This window comes from Carlito syrichta, unplaced genomic scaffold (assembly GCF_000164805.1).
Source record: "Carlito syrichta isolate Samal-C Ts95f unplaced genomic scaffold, Tarsius_syrichta-2.0.1 Scaffold247153, whole genome shotgun sequence".
NCBI classification, from domain to species: Eukaryota; Metazoa; Chordata; class Mammalia; order Primates; family Tarsiidae; genus Carlito; species Carlito syrichta.
The window spans coordinates 61312-80796 of NW_007191249.1; the positions used below are offsets into that span (position 1 = coordinate 61312).

General features: G+C 35.9%; 1 protein-coding gene across 1 annotated transcript in view; it reads left to right on the top strand.

The window, feature by feature from the left end:
• Positions 1-19485, top strand: part of KIAA0825 (KIAA0825 ortholog) — a 71950-nt gene that overhangs the window by 41154 nt on the left and 11311 nt on the right. The window contains exon 3 of the mRNA XM_008051952.2: positions 14316-14447. Within this exon, the coding sequence (XP_008050143.1) occupies positions 14317-14447 (131 nt within the window). The 5' untranslated portion in view covers position 14316. The remainder of the gene's footprint in view (positions 1-14315; positions 14448-19485) is intronic.

Consider the following 19485-nt stretch of genomic DNA (forward strand, 5'->3'; position numbering starts at 1 on the left):
TTTGTTGGTGTCATTAATCTCATGATTCGTGTCTCTAGTTCTAATCTCAAAATATATAATAATTTTGTGAGTTTGAAATTATGTGAAATATATGAGTGCCATGTTACAAAAGAATCAAAATTAAAATTCATTTTATATTATCTTGACTTAAATGTTCTATTAAATCAAGATAGAATTGCATATTGAAGATTATAGAGTTATTAAAATGAAAATGTTTTCTAGAAATAGAAGTGCATTGAAAAATAAGGAAAGCAATGTCAGAATTGGTGAGTAAATCATATGACAATTCTGTTTGCTTGTCAAACTACAATAGTGTATTCTGACTGATCCTATCAATTTCTACTTTATATACACACACATATAAATCATTAATAGAGGAGCTACAATGAAGTGTCTTATAATTTAAAAGGGGAGTTTTAATAGCTGTAGATATTAATATGAGCACTTAACAGCTGTATAGTGATACTTTAGTTCATACAATTATAGTAATTAGAACTTCTACAATTATTAGCAGAAAGTATAGCTGTCTGTGGACTAAACCTTAATACATAGATGAGAGTTAAGAAAATAAGCTGAATGGAGTAACAAGTTCTTTGTTTCCTAACGTAAGACTTCAATATACAAGTTGAGATCCATTTGAGTCTTTATTTAGTCTTTGAGGGAAGCTAAAGCATTAAAATTTCAACTCCCAGTAATTAATGAAAAGGAAGAAATTTCAGACAACTCTAAAACATTACAGGTAAGCTCTAGTCTTTTAAAAAGTTGTGGTTTCTGTTTTTGTAATTGTACAGGTTTCATAATGAAGGACAGTTATAATGGTTCTAGGGAAAGCAGTGAAAAGTATATGACTGAAAACAAACCAACATATACAAGCGGTAAAGTAACAATTTTTTGAAAGTCTAAGTCTATACAGAGGCAGTTTATAGCATTGTGATTCAGGACAGCCTTGGAAGCAGTATGAATCCCAGCTATGGCTCTTCATATATAAGTCACATTGGACTAGTCATGTACCTTTCTGTGCCTCAGTTTCTATATCTTCAATAGGGAGATTATAATAGTACGTATCTTAAAGAATTATGCTAAGAATTAAATGAGTTAATATATAAAGTATGTAGAACAAAGCCTTGCCCATATAAGTGCTACATAAGAGTTGTCTGTTATTATCATTAATGTTATTGTTTAGCCATTGTAACTTTAACCTAGGTTTCAATGAATGAGTTTACTGAATTACATAAAATTTTCAAGATTTAGTAAAAAATAAATTTTAAATCATTTAATGTTGGCAGGATTTTGTGAATGATGTAGAAAGACTACTTTCAGACTTTAAATATAAATGGAAAAATAAAAATGAGCCAGACCAGAGGAAAAGGTTGGATTTCACTTTATTAATCAAACCAGCAACACAAAACAAACTAGCAATACAAATAATATAAAGAATGCAAAGAATAATAGATCAAGTTTATACAATGACCTGTGAAGGTATGATTCCCTGATGTCACCCCTTTTCCTTGTGGAGGCATGCCAGAAAGATGTTGAAATTGGTCTCTCTTTTGATGAGTAAGAAATCTTCTTCGGCTGGGCTCGGTGGCTCAGCCTATAATCCCAGTACTTTGGGAGGCCAGGGTGAATGATTACCTAAGCCAACAGGTTGGAGACCAGTCCCGGCAACTTGGGGAAACTTCATCTCTACAATAAATAAAAAATTAGCAGGGTGTGGTAGCGCGTGCCTGTAGTTCCAGCTACTTGAAAGGCTGAGGTGGAAGGATCGCTAGAGCCCAGCAGATTGATGCTGGGATGACTGTGAACATGCCACTGGACTCCAGCCTGGACAACAGAGTCAGACTCCAACTCAAAAAAAAAAGAAAGAAATCTTCCAATTCAGAGGAGCCAGGAAACATGAGCTAACTGCTGCTTAGAATATTTTACAGAACTGGAGAGTTTAGGGTGGTATTACAGGGAATCTGTGTGTTATCATAAAATAATGCCTTGCTGTTTTACATTTTATTTTTTCACATATTATTTCTTGCTAAGCTATAGATTCTACTTCAGCTTTCCATGTAGCATTCATAGGAGAAGGAAATGAGAAGAGTTAAAAATGGTGAGAATCTGAGAGATGGGGAAAATGGTGGTATAATAAACAAAATAGGTCCATTGAAAGAGCTTATTCGGACTGTATGGAAATATGCCCTTCTTCTACCATTTTTTAAAATTTACACATAGTTGTACATACTTATGACAGAGTGATGTTTCAATACATGCAGTGTATAGTTATCTGATTAGGGTAGTTAGCATATCCATCATCCCAAACATTTATCTTTGTGTTGGGAACATTCAGTATCCTGTCTTCTAACTATTTGAAAATATATAGTATATTTTTTGTTAACTGTAGGTATCCTACTGTACTTAGAACGCTAGAAAACTTGTTACCTTTTAATGTACTTGTACAGTTTCCAAAGGTTCTCTTAGTATTGATTTCTAGTTTTATTTCATTGTGGTCAGAAAATATACCTGATATGATTTCCTTTAAATAAATTTTTAAGGCTTGTTTTGTGTCCTAATATACGGTCAATTCTAGAGAATTTTTCATGTGCTGATGAAAGACTGTGTATTCTGCAATTGTCAGGTGAAATGTTCTGTAAATATCTGTTAGGTCTGTTTGGTCCACTTAAATCCAACTTTTTTTTTGTCATTGTTGATTTTATGTCTAGATTATCTGTTCAATGGTGAGAATGGGTTGTTGCAGTCCATAACAACTATTGCATTGGAGTTTATTTCTCCTTAAAGGTTTGGTAATATTTTCTTTTAATATCTGGGTGATTCATTGCTGGGTGCATATATGTTTTAAACTGTTATATTCTCTTACTGAACTTATCCTTTTATTGTTATATAATGACCTTTGTCTCTTTCTAAAGTTTTGGCTTGAAGTATGTTTTCTCTGATAAAAAGTATCAATATTTCTGCTTGCTTTTAGTTTCCTTTGGTTTTTCTGCTTGCTTTTAGATTTCCTTTGGAATATCTTTCTTTGTCTATTCACTTTCAGTCTGTGTGGTGTGATTTTATAGCTGATGGCAGTTTCCTGTAGGCAGCATATAGTTGAGTCTTGTTTTTTGATCCATTTGGGCCAATCTATATCTTTTTATTGGTGAATTGAGTCAGTTTTCATTCAAGGTTAGTATTGATAAATGAGGACTTGCTCCTATTTTGATTGTTTTCTGGTTGTTTTCTATGTCCTTTGTTTCTATTATTATTCATTTTTACTGCTTGGTGATTTTCTGTAGAAACAAGCCTTGATTCCTTTCTTTTTGTTGTTTGTGTTTCAGCTCTATCAGTTTATTCTATAATATTGCATATTTTTGTGATGGTAGTTATTATCTTTTCACTTCTAGATTTCACTCCCTTAAACATTCCCTGTAAGGACAGTCTAGTGATGAATTCCCTTAGTTTTTGCTTGTCTGGGAAAGACCTTATTTCTTCTTTGTTTGTGAAGGATAGCTTTGCTGGGGATAGTATTCTTGGCAAACTTTTTTTTCCTCTTTAAGTACTTTTAGTATATTATTCCATTCTATCCTGACATATAAGGTTTCTGCTGAGAAATATGCTGTTGATCTAATGAGTATTATCCGATATATGACTTAATGCTTTTTCTCTTTGTCTTTGACTTTTGACAATTTGAATGTACTTCAGAGAGGACCTCTTTGGGTTAAAACTATTTAAGGCTATGTGAATATCCTGGATCTGGGTGCCCATCTCTTGCCCAGGACTTTAGAACTTTTCAGTTATTATTTCATTAAATAAGTTTTTGGTTTTTGGTTTTGTGAGTTTTTTTTGAGTCAAAGTCACTTTGTTGCCCAAGCTGGAGTGCAGTGGCACAATCATGGCTCACTGCAGCCTTGAACTCCTGAGCGCAGGTGATCCTTCCACCTCTACCTCCCAAGTAGCTGACACTGCAGGTACACATCACCACACCTGGCTAATTTCTTTATTTTTTGTAGAGACAAGGCCTTGCTATGGTGCCTAGGCTAGTCTTGAACTCCCAGGCTCAAGCATTTCTCCTGCCTCAGCCTTCCTAAGTACTGGGATTATAGGCATGAGCCACCAAGCCTGGCCCATTAAATAAGTTTTTTATAAATGTTTTCCCTTCATTTCTCCTTCTGAAACTCCCATTACATGCAAATTTGTTCACTTGATGGGGTTCCATAAATTCTCTAGGTTTTTATTCATTCTTCTTACTATTTTTTCTTTTTTTTTTCTGCCTGAATTATTTCAAAAGGTCAGGTATTCTTTCTTCTGCTTGTTCTGGTATGTTGTCTAGATTTTATTTTTCATTTCATTTATTGAATTCTTCATCTCTAAGGTTTTTGTTTGGTGTTTTTGTGATAGCTTTCTCTTTGTTGAATTTCTCATTCAGCTCATAAATTGTTCTCTTGATTTTGTTGAATCATCTATCTGTATTGTCTTGTACCTCTTTGAATTTTCTTAAGATTATTATTTTGATTTTTGATTATTATTATTTGCCAGAATACTTTTTCTGGCATTTTGTGTATTTCCTTATGATTGGTCTCTGTTACTGTAGAATTATTGTGTTTCTTTGGATAGGTCATGTGCCTTGCTTTTTTGTTTGATGTGTCCTTATGTTGATTTTTTCACATTTGGTGTAACAATTGCCTCTTCCAATTTCATGGAGTAGATTTCATAGTGGAAGACTTATTCCTATAGATAGGTTTTAGTGTGGCAGTTGGGGGTATGCCTTGACTTTGTCTATGAGTTGATGTGCTAGTGTAGTCTGCATTCAGTTTCTTGATGCTAGTGATTTTAGTAAGTATCTCATTGACCTAGTCTGCAAGAATTTGTGGTTGCAGTGTTGCAGCTTTGCTGGGGGTGGGCTCACTGGACTGTTTCTCAGGCCCTCCCTGGTCTGTTTCTCAGACTGAGGGCATGTACATACACATGATGGGTTGGTCAACTTGGATTCTGACTCACTGGTGTTGGGGCTATCGGGCTATTACTCAGGCCAAGGTTATAGTGTGTAGCTGCTTAGCCAGCCTGTGGGCAAGCCCACTAAGGATAGGCTGGTTGGATTCTTCTGGTTATCTTTTTTTCCACAAAGGGATGCCCCTATGCCTCTGAGCTGGTCCAGAGAGGGAAGATGGAGCAGCAGAAGCAGGTGCCTTGTTTCCTGCTCCATACTATCCTCCTGGGATTCTGAGCACCACAGATATCTATCCACTCCCCCACTTCACTATAGCATTCTCCCTTCATTACTTCGGTTAAATCTTAAGATGTATATTCTTTGCCTTGTTTCTTGTGGGTAGAGATGAGCACCAGGTGCCTCTAGTCAGCCATCCTCCTCTCTACCTTATTCTATAAATGAGGAACATGAGCTCCTTTCTCTAGAGAGTGTGAGTGACTTACCCAAAGTCACATCAAGATTAGCAGAACCAGGATTAGGACTCAAATCTACTGGTTCTTGGTGCTATGGCATTTATAGTTATATATATATTATAGTGCAACATTTGAAACTTGTTCAGTTGTATATAGAATGTATAGTTATTTTTTTTATTAGAGTAGCCCATTTCCTTACCATGCTCATTAACAGTTTTTATTCTAAGTTAGACACTGATATTGAAAGGTAGGTAGTCTGTCCACAGATCCAAGAGGGCCATGGGAACTTCTTCACAGTGGTTGTTATTGGTGGCTTTGTCAAAAATGAGTTGGTTGAGAGTTCAAGTTTTTGCTCCCAGAATCTCAGTCCTGTTCCATTTGTCTTCATGCCTGTTCTTATACCAATACCTGGCTGTTTTAGTTACTGTAGCCTTGTAATAAAGTTTAATGTCTGGATATCTCCCACTTTGTTCATTTTGTTGAGGATTGTTTTGGCTATTTGTGCTCTTTTTTGCTTCCATATGAATTTCTGTATTGGCATTTCCAGGTCTGAGAAGAATGATATTGGTAATTTGATGGGTACTGCATTACATCTGTAGATTGTCTTAGACATCTTGACAATATTGATTCTTCCAATCCATGAACGTGAAATTTTTTTCCATTTGTTTGTGTCATCCTTGATTTTTTGAGCAGTGTTTTGTAGATCTTATTGTAAAGGTCTTTCACTTCTGTGGTTAAGTGTATGCTAAGGTATTTAATTTTTTGTGTGTGGCTATTGTGAATGGAATTGTACTTTTTATTTGGCACTCTATCTGCTTGTTGCTGGTGTATAGAAATGTAACTGTCTTTTCACATTGATTTTGTACCTTGAGACTTTACCAAAGTCAGTTATCAGTATGAGGAGGCTTTTGACAGACTCTCTAGAATTTTCAAGATATAGAATCATATTGACCACAAAGAGAGATAGCTTGACTTCCTCTTTTCCTCTTTCAATACCCCTGATTTCCTTCTCTTGCCTGATTGCTCCCGCTAGCACTTCCAACACTATGATGAACTGGAGGGGTGAGAGTGGGCATACTTGTCTAGTTCCCGTTATCAGGGGGAATACTTCCAATTTCTGCCCATTGAGCAAAATATTGGCTGTGGGTTTATGATAGATGACTCTTACTGTGTTGAGGCATATTTCTTCTATGCCTGGGTGCTCAAGAGTTTTTATCAAGAAGAGGTGCTGGACTTTGTCAAGTGCTATTTCTGCATCTAATGACATAATCATGTGGTTCTTGGTTTTATATCTACTAATGTGCTGAATTACATTTATGGACTTTCAAATATGGAACCAGACCTGCATCCCAGGAATGAATTCCACATGGTTATGTTGGATGATCCTTAAGATATGTTGTTGGATCCGATTTGCTAGAATCTTGCTGAGAATGTTTGTGTCTGTGTTCATTAAGGATATTGGCCTGTAATTCTCTTTCCTTGTTGGGCCTTTGTCAGGTTTAGGTATCAGAATGATGTTGGCTTCATAAAATGAGTTGAGGGGGCATTCCATCTTTCTCAACTGCCTGGAATACAATAAAATTGGTATCAGCTGCTCCTTGTATGTCTTGTAGAATTCAACTGGAATGCCATTGGGTCTGGGGCTTTTTTTGGTAGGTAGATTTCTTATAACTGAGTCAATTTCCTGGATTGTTTTTGGACTGTTTAGAGTCTCAATTTCTTCTTATTTCAACCTTAGGACATTTTGTGATATCAGGAAGTACTCCATTTCCTTTAGGTTTTCTAGTTTATTTGCATATGGGTTTTTATAGTAATCTCTGATAATCTTTTGAATTTCTTCAGGGCCAGTTGTGACTTCACCTTTTGTATTTCTAATTTTATCTAGGCTTTCTCTGTCTCTCTCTCTCTCTCTCTTTTTCTCTCTTTTCATTCAGTCTGGTTAGGGGACCATCAATCTTATTTATCCATTCAAAGAACTGGCTTTCAGTCTTATTGATCTTTTCTATGATATTTTGGTCTTCTGTGTCCTGTAACTGATTTTATCTTGGTGACTTGGATTCTTCTGCTGAGGTTAGGATTTAGGTGATCTTGCCTTTCCAGGTCCTTTAGGTGTGACATTAGGCTATCTACTTGTGATCTTTCTGTTTTCTTGATTTATGCATGCAGTGTTATGAATTTTCCTCTTAGCACTGTTTCATGACATCCCAGAGATTCTGATAAGTTGGGTTTTTGTTTTCATTTGTTTCCAGAAATCTTTTTTTTTTCTGTCTGGATTCCCATGTTGACCTAGAAGTCATTCAACAGCATGTTGCTTAGAGTCTATGTCTTTTTGTGTTTTGGAGGAATGTTGTTGGTGGCAATATTTATTTTAATTCCACTGTGATCTGAGAAAATGCATGGTATTATTATTTCAATCTTTTTAAATTTGCTCATGCTTGATTTATGCCCAAGGATGTGATTGAACTTGGGTTATGTTCCATGTGCTGATGAGTAGAAATTATACTCTGTAGTTGATGTCTATTAAGTCTATTTGATTGAGTGTCGAGTTGAAGTTCCAGATCTCCTTATTGGTTTTTTGTCTTGATGATCTATCTAAAGTTGTTAGTGGTATATTTAGGTCTCCTACTATGATTGTGTAAGAGTCAGTGTCCTATTTTAGTTTGCTTTGTAGTTTCTTATAAAACTTGGTGCTCCTGTGTTGGGTGCAGATATGTTTAGGGTGAATATTTCTTACTGCTGGATTGAGACTTTTATCATTATGTAGTGCCCTTTCTTGTCCCTTTTTCATTTTTGATGGCTTAAAAAATGCTTTGTTGAATATTAGAATAGCTATGCCTACTTTCTTCTGTTTTCTATTCACCTGAAAGTTCATTTTCCAGCTCCAATCTTGAGTCTGTGTGTGTCTTTTGTTGTGAGATGTGTTTCCTGGAGACAGCAGATTGTTGGATCATGTTTTGTTTATCCAGTTTGCAACTCTATGTCTTTTCAGTGGTGCATTTAGTTCTTTCACATTCAGGTTGATTTTTGATATGTGAAAGTTTATCCCTGTCATAGTACTCCTATGGGGTTGCTTTGTTTTCTTTGCATTTATATTTTTATCTTCATTTTTGCAGGTGCTCTGTATGCCCTGTTAACTCTATGTTTGCCTGTATTTTTGTGGTGTGCATGGCTGTTCTTTTGTTTTATGTGTTCAACACCTTCCTAAATGTCTCTTGAAGGGGCCAGTCTGGAAGCAGCATATTCTCTTAGGGATTGGATGTCTGAGAAGCATTTTAATTCTCCATCACTGATGAAGCTTAGCTTGGCTGGGTTGGAAATTTTGGTTGGAATTTCTTATCTTTAAAAACATAGAAAATTGAATCTCAATCCTTTCTGGCTTGTAGTACTTCTGCAGATAAGTCTGAAATGATTCTGATGGTTTTACCCTGGTAGGTATTCTGACCTTTCTCTCTTGTTACCTTTAGGATTTTTGCTATTGTGCTTACCTTTTGGAGGCAAATTATTATGTGTCTTGGAAATGGTCTTCTCATGTAATATCTTGCAGGAGTTCACTGGATCTCTTGCACTTGGATGCTTTTCATTCTAGCAAGATGGGGGATGTTCTCTTGAATGACTTTATAGGGTATTTGTTGCATGATACATGCATTTTCCTCTTCCTACTTCGAGATTACCAATCAAGCATAGCTTTGGTTTTTGAACAAGTAATTCTTGGAGGCTCTTGGAGGCTCAGCTCTTAGAGGTTCAGCTCTTGGAGACTTTCTCCTTCTTTTTGAGTTTTTTTTCCCCTGTTTTTAACAATCTGTGTTAATTCCATATTTTGGAGTTTTTTGTTTGTTTGTTTGTTTGTTTTTGAGTCAGAGTCTCACTCTGCCACCCAGGCTAGAGTGCAATGACATTCTCATGGTCACCACAACCTCGACCTGACTAGGCTCAGGTAATCCTTCCACTTCAGCCTTCCTAGTAGCTGGAACTACAGAAATGCACCACTACTAGTTTGAGACTAGCCTGGGCAACATAGTGAGACCTCATCTCTATAAAAAATAAATATCAAAATAAAAAGGTGTGATGGTGCGTGCCTGTAGTTACAGCTACCCAGAAGGCTGAGGCAGAAGTATTGTCTGAGCCTTAGAGGTCAAGGCTGTGGTGAGCTGTGATTATGCCACTGCATTCCACCCAGGATGATAAAGTGAGACTCCAGTTCAAAAAATTAAAAATAAAAATAAATATTACTTTTATTTATTTTACTGTTGTTTGAAGTGAATTTTCTAAACATTGTTGTATTTGAAGTATACTAAAACTTTGATTTACAGGAATTTTAGAGTAAATCCTTTTATGAGAATGCAGCTCCTAATTATGTACTAATATATATTTTCTATACTATGTTGTCTTAAAACTGTAGACCTTTAGGAACACCAGATGAAGAAGACTAATTGCAAATCTTTCTTCTGAAATGCAAAGTGATTCATTTATAAAGTAGTAAGAGCTTAGCAGTAATAGATTGTATTATTCATCATTCTTTAAAAGTAATTTAGATAATTATGAATGTAGTACATATTCTTGGCTATTTAATTTTGAGAGGAATTTCAAAGTAAAACCTCAATATTTATATTTTCCTTCAATATATTTGAACTATTTTCCTGAATCATTAGTATCCAGGACTGAATGTCTTCAAAAAGTAGGATTAAACTCCCTTACTATATGGCTAGTTATTATGTGCCACTTGTATTTTTATGCTTTATCTGTGTAAAATCATACACTATGAGAATATCCTATATTTCTCCAGTTACTTTAGGAGTAGGGTTCTTTAAGGAAAAAAAGTATGAAATTACAGAAAATGCTCATGAAACATGAATTCTATAGTCCTTCAAATTTATGTGATATAATGAGTATAAATAATAGCCCTATCCTTAGAGATGGGAAATATTTGGGTAATTGCTTGTAATAATTTTAAAAGTTAAAAAAAGTTTTTATTTTCTGTTGACTTTGGAGGAAACCCTTTATGCTAAAATAAAAACAAAAATATGGCCAAATGATCTTGGCGATTTCTACTTTTAGAATGCAAGAAAACTTAATAACTTAGTATATTTCAGCATTATTTCTCCTTTTTTAACAAAATGTTCAATTCTACGTATTGTGGTTAATCAGCAGTGTTTTATGGAAAAATACAGTATGTGAATGTAAAAAGTCTGCCACTTATCAAAAAATGCTTTTAACTTTTAATTTTAGGCTTCAGTTTTTAGATATACTGTACAAAATGTTATAGTCACCACATTGTTAACCATATTGATTTGAAATAAAATATGTACAACAGTTTTTAGTTATTTTAAAATGGGTTTACAGTAGAACCTTAACATTTAGGAGGTATATGCCCAGATACACAGATTTTTTAAAATTATCTTTTTAGCCGGGGTCGGTGCCTCAGCCAGTAATACCTCTCTTTGGGAGGCCGAGGTGAGTGGATTGCCTGAACCCGTGGGTTCGAGACCTGCCCGGGCAACTTGGCGAGACCTCATCTCTACAATAAATCAAAAAATTAGCCAGGCATGGTAGAGCGCGCCTATAATTCCAGCTACTTGGAAGGCTGAGGCAGAGGGATCGCCAGAGTCCAGCAGGTCAAGGCTGCAGTAGCCGGGAGCAGCCACTGCACTCCAGTTGGGGCAACAGAGTGAGACTCCAACACAAAAAAAATAAAATAAATAAATAAATAAAAATAAAAATAAAATAAAATTACCTTTTTAGCATCTAATGTTTTCCTATAATGTTTAATAGCATATAGATAAAACTTTAAGTTGCCTCTTCACATCCTTAGTAATATTTACTTATTAGCCAATCTGCTCATTAATTATCTAGAAATCTTACATCTTGCTTTTAGTTAAAAATTTCACTTTCTTTGTTGTAATCTCTGCTATGATCAGAACTCAGAGCTGCCTTTCTTTTTTTTTCTTTTTTGAGTTGGAGTCTCACTCGGTCGCCCAGACTGGAGTGCAGTGGCCGCTCCCGGCCACCGCAGCCTCCACTTACTGGGCTCCGGCGATCCTTCAGCCTCAGCCTTCTGAGTAGCCGGAATCACAGGCATGTGCTACCATGCCCGGCTGATTTTTGATTGATTGTAAAGATGAGGTCTCGCTGCCCAGGCGGGTCTCGAACCCTCAGGCTCAGGCAATCCACTCACCTCAGCCTCCCAAAGGCGCGGGATTACAGGCTGAGCCGCCGAGCCCGGCTAGAGCTGCTTTTCATTTGGAACATTTTTGTTTTTGTTTTTCTACCACTATGAAAGTTGTAACGTGCGCAATGAAAAGTAAAAACAAAGCAGGATTGAGATGTAAACTCTGAGTTATAGGCCTTACCTACTCTCACCAGCTGCCTAGTTCCCATTCACCAGCTCCTAGCTCATGTGATTACTTGTCATATATACTGAAATAGGTTATGACATAGTCAGAACTGTATGTTAAATCTGTAAGTCCAGAGGTTCTAATTTTTAGAAGTGTCCCATTAAATTGTATTGACTGTTTCTGTATTATACCAGGAAAATAATGTTCAAAATTAAGTTTGACTCTGGTAATCTATTTTATATACCAAAATATAATTTTAACTGTAAAATAATTTTATAAATAGATAATAGTATTTAAATGCTATTAAGTACAATATAAATTTAAACTTACATTTATAGTATGTATAGTTCAGCTGTAGGTAGAAAAGAAATAGAAAACAGATTAGATAGATAGATAATCACTAGACTATATTTCACAAGAATGTCTTATAGGACCAACCTTAGCCAAAGTGTTCTATGAGGCTTATGACTTTATATCATTTAATGCTGCGATTAATATACCAGCATTTGCATTTGAAAATATTTATATAGAGAGTAAGTAGTTGGTCTCTACCATATTAGCCTACACTTGAAAAGATTCTATGTAAAATTTCAAATGTTCAGAGTCTCATAATTTTTTGCATGTTTGCCTTAGTTTGAAAAATTAAAAGAAAATTTTGAAGATGGAGGACTAATTACACATATTTATTTTTCTTCCCTCCTAAAATTCCGTTGAAATGTCAGTAAAGACATATAGAAAAGCAATCATGAAAGAAATATGAGGCACTATTTGAGTATTTTTGGAAGATAGAAAGAAAATAGGCTCAGACCAATGAAAAAACTGGAAGCGTGGAAACCACACTCTACGATATGCAAAAGAGGAAATCACTATGGTAGTAAGAGCCATTCTCTGGAGTAATGCCAATTTCAGGCACAAAAATTAAAGCATGAAGTAGGCTGCAGGACTGTCATCGAAGAGAGAGCAAGCTAGAGAAATGTCTATGAGCAACTAACCAAGTCAGGCTCTTCCTGTCATTATGCTGCAGCACTTGCTTTCTTGAAGGGTTTCTAAACAATGTTGAAAATCTAGGTGCTTAGGGCATATAGAATGGATGTTAACCAGAGTGTGAGAAACAGATCAGATTCTATTAGTAAGTTACTTCCAGACCTCTACAAAGGCCTGGGAGGCAACAAAGAGGCAGATTGACTTCAAAATGAAAAAACTAAATCATTCCTCTCTCACTATTATGAAATCTTGTTGGTCACTTGTGCAAATTTGCCTGACCAAAGATATGTAGCATCCACTCACAGTGTCTGAATCAACCTTCCTACTCTGGAGGGGAGAGACTTTTGAATAAAACGACCCTCAAAATGGTAGAGAAAACCTTTGCTAGCTATCAATATGTATCAACCTAGTCTTTTGTTGATAAATAAGAATGGATAACCAAGTTTCATTCAGACATTTAAGACAAATCAATAGTATGAAAAAGAAAAATCAAGATTAACCAAATGCATGGCAGTGATAGAAAGGCTAACTGTCTAGCAAAGATGAATGATCTCCCTCCCTGGTGTAGAGTTTTCCTGGAGTCAGCTGGCCAGGCAATAATGGCATTTCCCAGCCAAGCTTGCAGCCACATAGAACCATGAGACTAACTCTCACCAGTGAAGTATGAGCAGATATGGTAAAGAGTCATTTCTTGGCCTAAGTAATCAAGAGGCTAGTTTGTCTTTCCCGCTTACCTCCTCTCCCACAACTTCATCTCTTCTTCCTTATACTTCAATGTCACTTCCTCAGAGAGCCTTTCCCTGGTATTCCTAAATAAAAGCACACAATCTGCCCCAGCTCTATCACTCTACCTCTAACCCATTGCCCTGCTTTACTTGTCCTCTTAGCACTTCTCACCATGTAGTCTTTGATAAAGTATATGGTTATGTGTTTTTCAATTGGATCTTCCCACCAGAAAAAAACTGAGACTTTAACTTGTTGCAGTTAATTGCAGCTTCCACAGCAGTGCCTGTAACCTATCACACATTCAGTACATATCTAGAGAATGAATGAATGAAGCTTGGTAGTATGAAAATGCATGTGCCTCAAGGAGTAGCACATCCTTCCGTTTTTAGTCAGTTAGCAATATTGAGAGGTTGTCAAGGAGTGCTAGAGGAACTCAAGGTAAATTTTGCCTTCTTCATATATAAACAGGCTCAGAAGTGAGGCTTTAAGTCTGAGGTTACAATTTCCAGGGCAGTGTATTGCCAAGGGTGGAGGGAAGGTGTTGAATTCTTGCTACCCCTACCCTTGTTCACAGTGGTGGGCTCTGTGATTTCCTTTGCAGTTCTTGGTTACAGTGAGAAGCAATGGGATGCTTAAGTACCCTCTGAGGACTCCTGGTTTGTTCAACTTTCAAACCATAGAGAAATGTGAAAATTAGGTCACACCTCATGAAATTTAAATAACAAAACACTCTACCTGGCTTAATAATACCCTAGTTCTCCCACTGCTACAATTCATTGTGCCTATAAATGGGAGTTATTATTTTTGGTTTAGCTTCACAACTGAAGATGGGTTTCTTCTTCCCACCGCTCATTTTGGGGGTAGTGACATGTTTTATTATTTGTTCCTCAGGATGGATTGGGATGATGAATATTCCCATAATTCTTTTGACCTGCATTGTTTGTCAAACGCATTTCCTGGAGACTTGGAGTTTAAGCAGATCTTCAGTGATATTGATGAAAAGATAGAACAAAATGCTACAAGGTAAATATTGCCAATTATTGAAAACAAACTGTTTTCATTTACATGAAATTCACCTAATCTGGTTTTAGTGGTTTCTGCTCTTAGATAATTTTAGGTTATAATTATCATTAACTTTCCTGAAAAATATTGATTAGACTGCCCCTTCCCTAAAATTTAACACGATTATCTTTATTTGATTAGTACTTTTAATAAGACTAGAAAATATAAGCACTGTCTTCACAAAAGCAAATTAAAGTTTATTGAATTGCTACTAATGGTTTCTTCAAGTTTGCCAATATTGGTGTCCTGGCTTTTTATTAATATATTTATAGTTAAGCTTTCTTTTTTGAAGGATAAGTACAGAAATTAAAAGTTTGAAATTAAAGTATTATATTGACAGCTAGCTAATTTGAGGTCATGATTGCTTCAGTTGCCGAAAACAGAACATTAAAAAAAATCATTTTTTCTTAGACCTCATCTCTACAATAAATAAAAAAATAAGCCAGGTGTGGTAGCGAGTGCCTGTAGTTCCAGCTACTTGGAAGACTTATGCGGAAGGATCGCCAGAGTCCAGTAGGTCGAGGCTGTGGTGGCCGGGAGCGTGCTACTGCACTCCAGTCTGGGGGACAGATTAGTACTTACTAAAAGTACTAATCAAATAAAGATAATTGTGTTAAATTTTAGGGAAGGGGCAGATTGAGACTCCAACTCAAAAAAAAAAAAAATCATTTTTTCATGTGTGTCATTTCAAGACTTCTTCTCACTTAAATAGGCAACTTGGAACTCCTCAGAGAGTTGCTGTACCAGATTAGTCTTCATCAACTACCCCAAAAGGTAGTTCCTGGGGGAAACAAGGGAAGTTCAGTAGTTTTCCGCTAATACAGATTCTTTGATAGAAAGGACTCTGTCTTCATCATTATATTTGTGGGTGCTATATTCAAGTAGTTAATTTATTTGAATCCTTTTGATCAAAGGTTCTAATTCACCTCATGTGGGTTATAAATGTGCAAACCACAGTACAAATTTCTATTGTGCAATGATACATGGCATTTCTTTTTTTAAAATGTAAATTGTAGTTATATTGAATTTTCAAAGAAACTGAACCAAGCAAGTGAAATATTCCCATATTTTTCCTTCTGTTTTACATAATAGTTAATTCTCTATTATAACAATGGGCATAAATAAATTCAAAAGATAGCATACTGTTGGGGAATTATACTTAAAAAGAAAATCTCAGCCAGGCTCGTTGGCTCAGCCTGTAATCCCGTGCCTTTGGGGGGCTGAGGTGAGTGGATTGCCTGAGCCCGCGGGTTCGATACCTGCCTGGGCAGGTGAGACCTCATCTCTACAATAAATCAAAAAATTAGCCGGGTGTGGTATCCCGTGCCTGTAATTCCGGCTACTCTGAAGGCTGAGGCGGAAGGATCGCTGGAGCCCAGCAGGTCGAGGCTGCAGTGGCTGGGAGCAGCCACTGCACTCCAGTCTGGGCAACAGAGTGAGACTCCAACTCAAAAAAAAAAAAAAAAAAAAAATCTCTCACATCCCAGAAATCTGTTCCATGAATGTGGTAGAGAAAGAATACATTTTTATTATTGAATAAGCATTAAACCAGAATATGATGGGTATCAATGGCAATCACTAAGAGATTGCCAAGACCGAAGGAATCTCTCCTCTTATATAGGCTAAGAGATACAACCCATTACATTACATATTATCAAGATAAACAGTAATTAGTCCTCAGGTAAGAATACAGCACATGTTATCATATATAGTTCATCTAACTTTGCCACAGTAATTAGGGAGACCACCTGTGTTAGCTTATTGACTTTATCCTAAGGAGAAATAAATTTTTTTGTATCTTTATGACTGGGGATAGTTTTGTAAATTGGAGGAAGGTGCCCACTGAAGTTAGGCTCTTACTCTCTCAGAAACTGTGAGATCTCCCTTGATGGTTGCATTTCAAAAATATAGCTCCTTTGGGAGACTATGAGTAGATTACCTGAGACTGTGGGTTCAAGACCAGCCCGGGCAACTTGCCGAGATCTCATCTCTATAATAAATCAAAAATTAGCCCGGCATGATAGCACGCGCCTATAGTGCTGGCTACTTGGAAAGCTAAGGCAAAACGATCGCCAGAACGCAGCAGATTGGAATTTTTTTAACTTTTATTTCAACAAGGAGAATTAAAACTCTTATTTTTAATTTGTATTTGCCCTTACAATATGCATACACTATACGTACATCTTATATATATTTTTAAAAGATAGTGTATATATATGACAACAATACTGAGAATGTATGTAACCTTAGTGTAATTATGTATTTATTTATAATAAATAAATAATTTATTTACTTATGTGTAATTTTGATATTATACATTTGTATATTTCAACATTTTCTAACACAAAGAACTCAAATGAAAATCATATTTGCTTAAATATACAAGTCATTTGACTAAATTCCAGAGATGTTTGTTTTAAAAATTGAGGCCAGGCATAGTGGCCCATGCCTGTAATCCCAGCATTTTGAGAGGCCAAGGGGCGAGGATTGCTTGAGACAAGGAAGTTGACACCAGCCTGGACAACATAGCGAGACCCCTGTCTCTACAAAAAAAAAAAAAAAAAATTAGCTGGCATTGTGACATACATCTATAGTCCCACCTACTTGTGAGACTGAGGTGAAAGGTTCACTTGAGCCCAGGAGTTGGAGCCTGCAGTGAGCTATAATCACCGCACTCCAGCCTGGGTGACAGAGCAAGTCCCTGTCTAAGAAAAAGAAAGACAAATAAATTGAAGTATTTTTAAAAAGGTAAAGTTTTTCTTTTACAGTGGCATTTAGGCTCTATCAACACAAAACAAGTCACTGCACTCTGATGCTTTTGTTATATGTGACTTCATTTTTATTGACTAAACCATCTGTGCTTAATTTCTTGGCCTAACTGGTCAATAAGAAATCATATTTTAAAATAAAACAATGATTAAAATATTGTATTTTGCATTCATAATTGTTATTAGGTCAAAACTCATGATGTTAGTGCTAAAAAGAAAATATAGCCCAGAACATAAGGACATATTTTTTAAATTAAAAATATTTCATTGCCCATATATTAAAACAAACCTAGAACAGGACCACCTCAAGTGACCATTGATCTTCACAAGGGACAAAATAAGGAGTAGCTGAGTGTGCTGTATGCTACATTTAGAATCAAGTCTATTTTTCATCAAATTCAATTATGTTTTTATTATACTCTGGAGAATAAACATAATAGTACAGGGTATATATATTTTTAAAAATAAAATACTGAATAATAACTGTGGTTCAGAAGAGTGTAAATCATTTATGCACTCATTTATTGCCTTCTAACAGAATAGCTTTTAGAAAATTGTATGTCATGACGAATCAGTTATGCCACACTTACACTGCAGTAGTTGAATTACCCTTGGCGTTTTATATTCTAACAGTTCTATTTATCTCCCAGTGGTGTACATTGAATAAGTAATGAACATCTGTATGATATGGGTTTTCCTCAATACTTTTAAAAGAAAAAAAAATTTGTAATTCACTTTAGAATATGGTATTTTTTTCTTACCCCACCTGAATTTTTTAAGTTGTTTTCTAGCAGTGACCCTGACATTTAAGTGTGAATTCCTTCCCTCTTCTTAATATCATCAGGTTTTATGAGCCACAGGGTCTGTCACCTCCCCAAAGCAGTGATTCACCAGAATGGACCAATGTGCCCAGAGGTCACTGATCCTTCACCTGCCCTTCAGGAGAGGCTGTCATTCTCAGACCATGTCACTTTTACATCCTTGTTTCCATTCAAACTAGAACTGGATGACTCATAGTTCTGACAGTAGAAATCAGTGACAATGAATCATTTATTTTGAACACATATCAAAATTGGTAAAAAAAAAAAAAACAAAACAAAACAGAAAAACCTAAATAATCTGCCAAAAAGGAACAATAGGAATGCTGTACCCACAGATTTTATTAATTCACTAACTGAAAACTGCACCTAGCACTGAAATATATTTTGAGCTGACTAGAACTTAATAGTTTAACAAGTAGGAACCCTCTTGAGCTCACAATATGACATAGAGAGACTCATTTCCCCTTAATGTTCAGTTGGATAAATATAATTGTATCTTAAGAGTTTATTTTGGGCCAGGCATAGAGTCTCAAGCCTGTAATCCCAGCACTTTGGGAGGCCGAGGCCAGAGGATTGCCTGAGTCCAGTGGTTCGAGACCAGCCTGGGCAACTTGATGAGACCTCGTCTCTACAATAAATAAAAAAATTAGCTGGGTGTGGTGGCATGTGCCTGTAGTTCCAGCTACTTGGAAGGCTGAGGTGGAAGGATTGCCTTAGCCCAGCTTGTTGACACTGTGGTGGCCATGAGTGTGCCACTGCACTCCAGCCTGGGCAACAGAGTGAGACTACAACTCAAACAAAAAAAAAATTTATTTTGTGTATACTTCACCTCTGTGTATATTTCAGAAAATAAGTTTTACTGGTACTGATGCAGGTTGATTACTTTTTTTAAGTCTAAAGAAAGAACAGATAGTACTGCCATGGATAATACCATTTGTCTTAATCCAGGCGATATGTGGAGGAGCATAACTTTATATTGTGAGAGGATATTGGATAAATGGCTTCCATAAATTTAACCATGTTTATTAATAAGAAAAAACATATTCCATGGATTACATGTATTTTTTTACATAATGCTTACATTTTTTGAGCTTATATATGAAAGTTTTATATGGAGTTTTCACATGATGGCTTAAAGATCTGGAAGAAGTAGCCAAAAGACTTTTAAAAGTAATCTGTCAACCTTGGACTTTTCATGGCAAGGCCATAAATGTTTTGTGGACACAAACACATACACACAAATTATAGCAAATTGTATAAAATGAGATTGAGTCATTTCAAAGGTTTTACTATGTATTATTATTTCTGGAAGTATCTTGGCACTTACTGAATATTAACAAGAAGATATAAATCAATTTTTGCTTTTTTCTTTTTTTATTTTTTAGAGTTGGAGTCTCACTCTGTCACCCA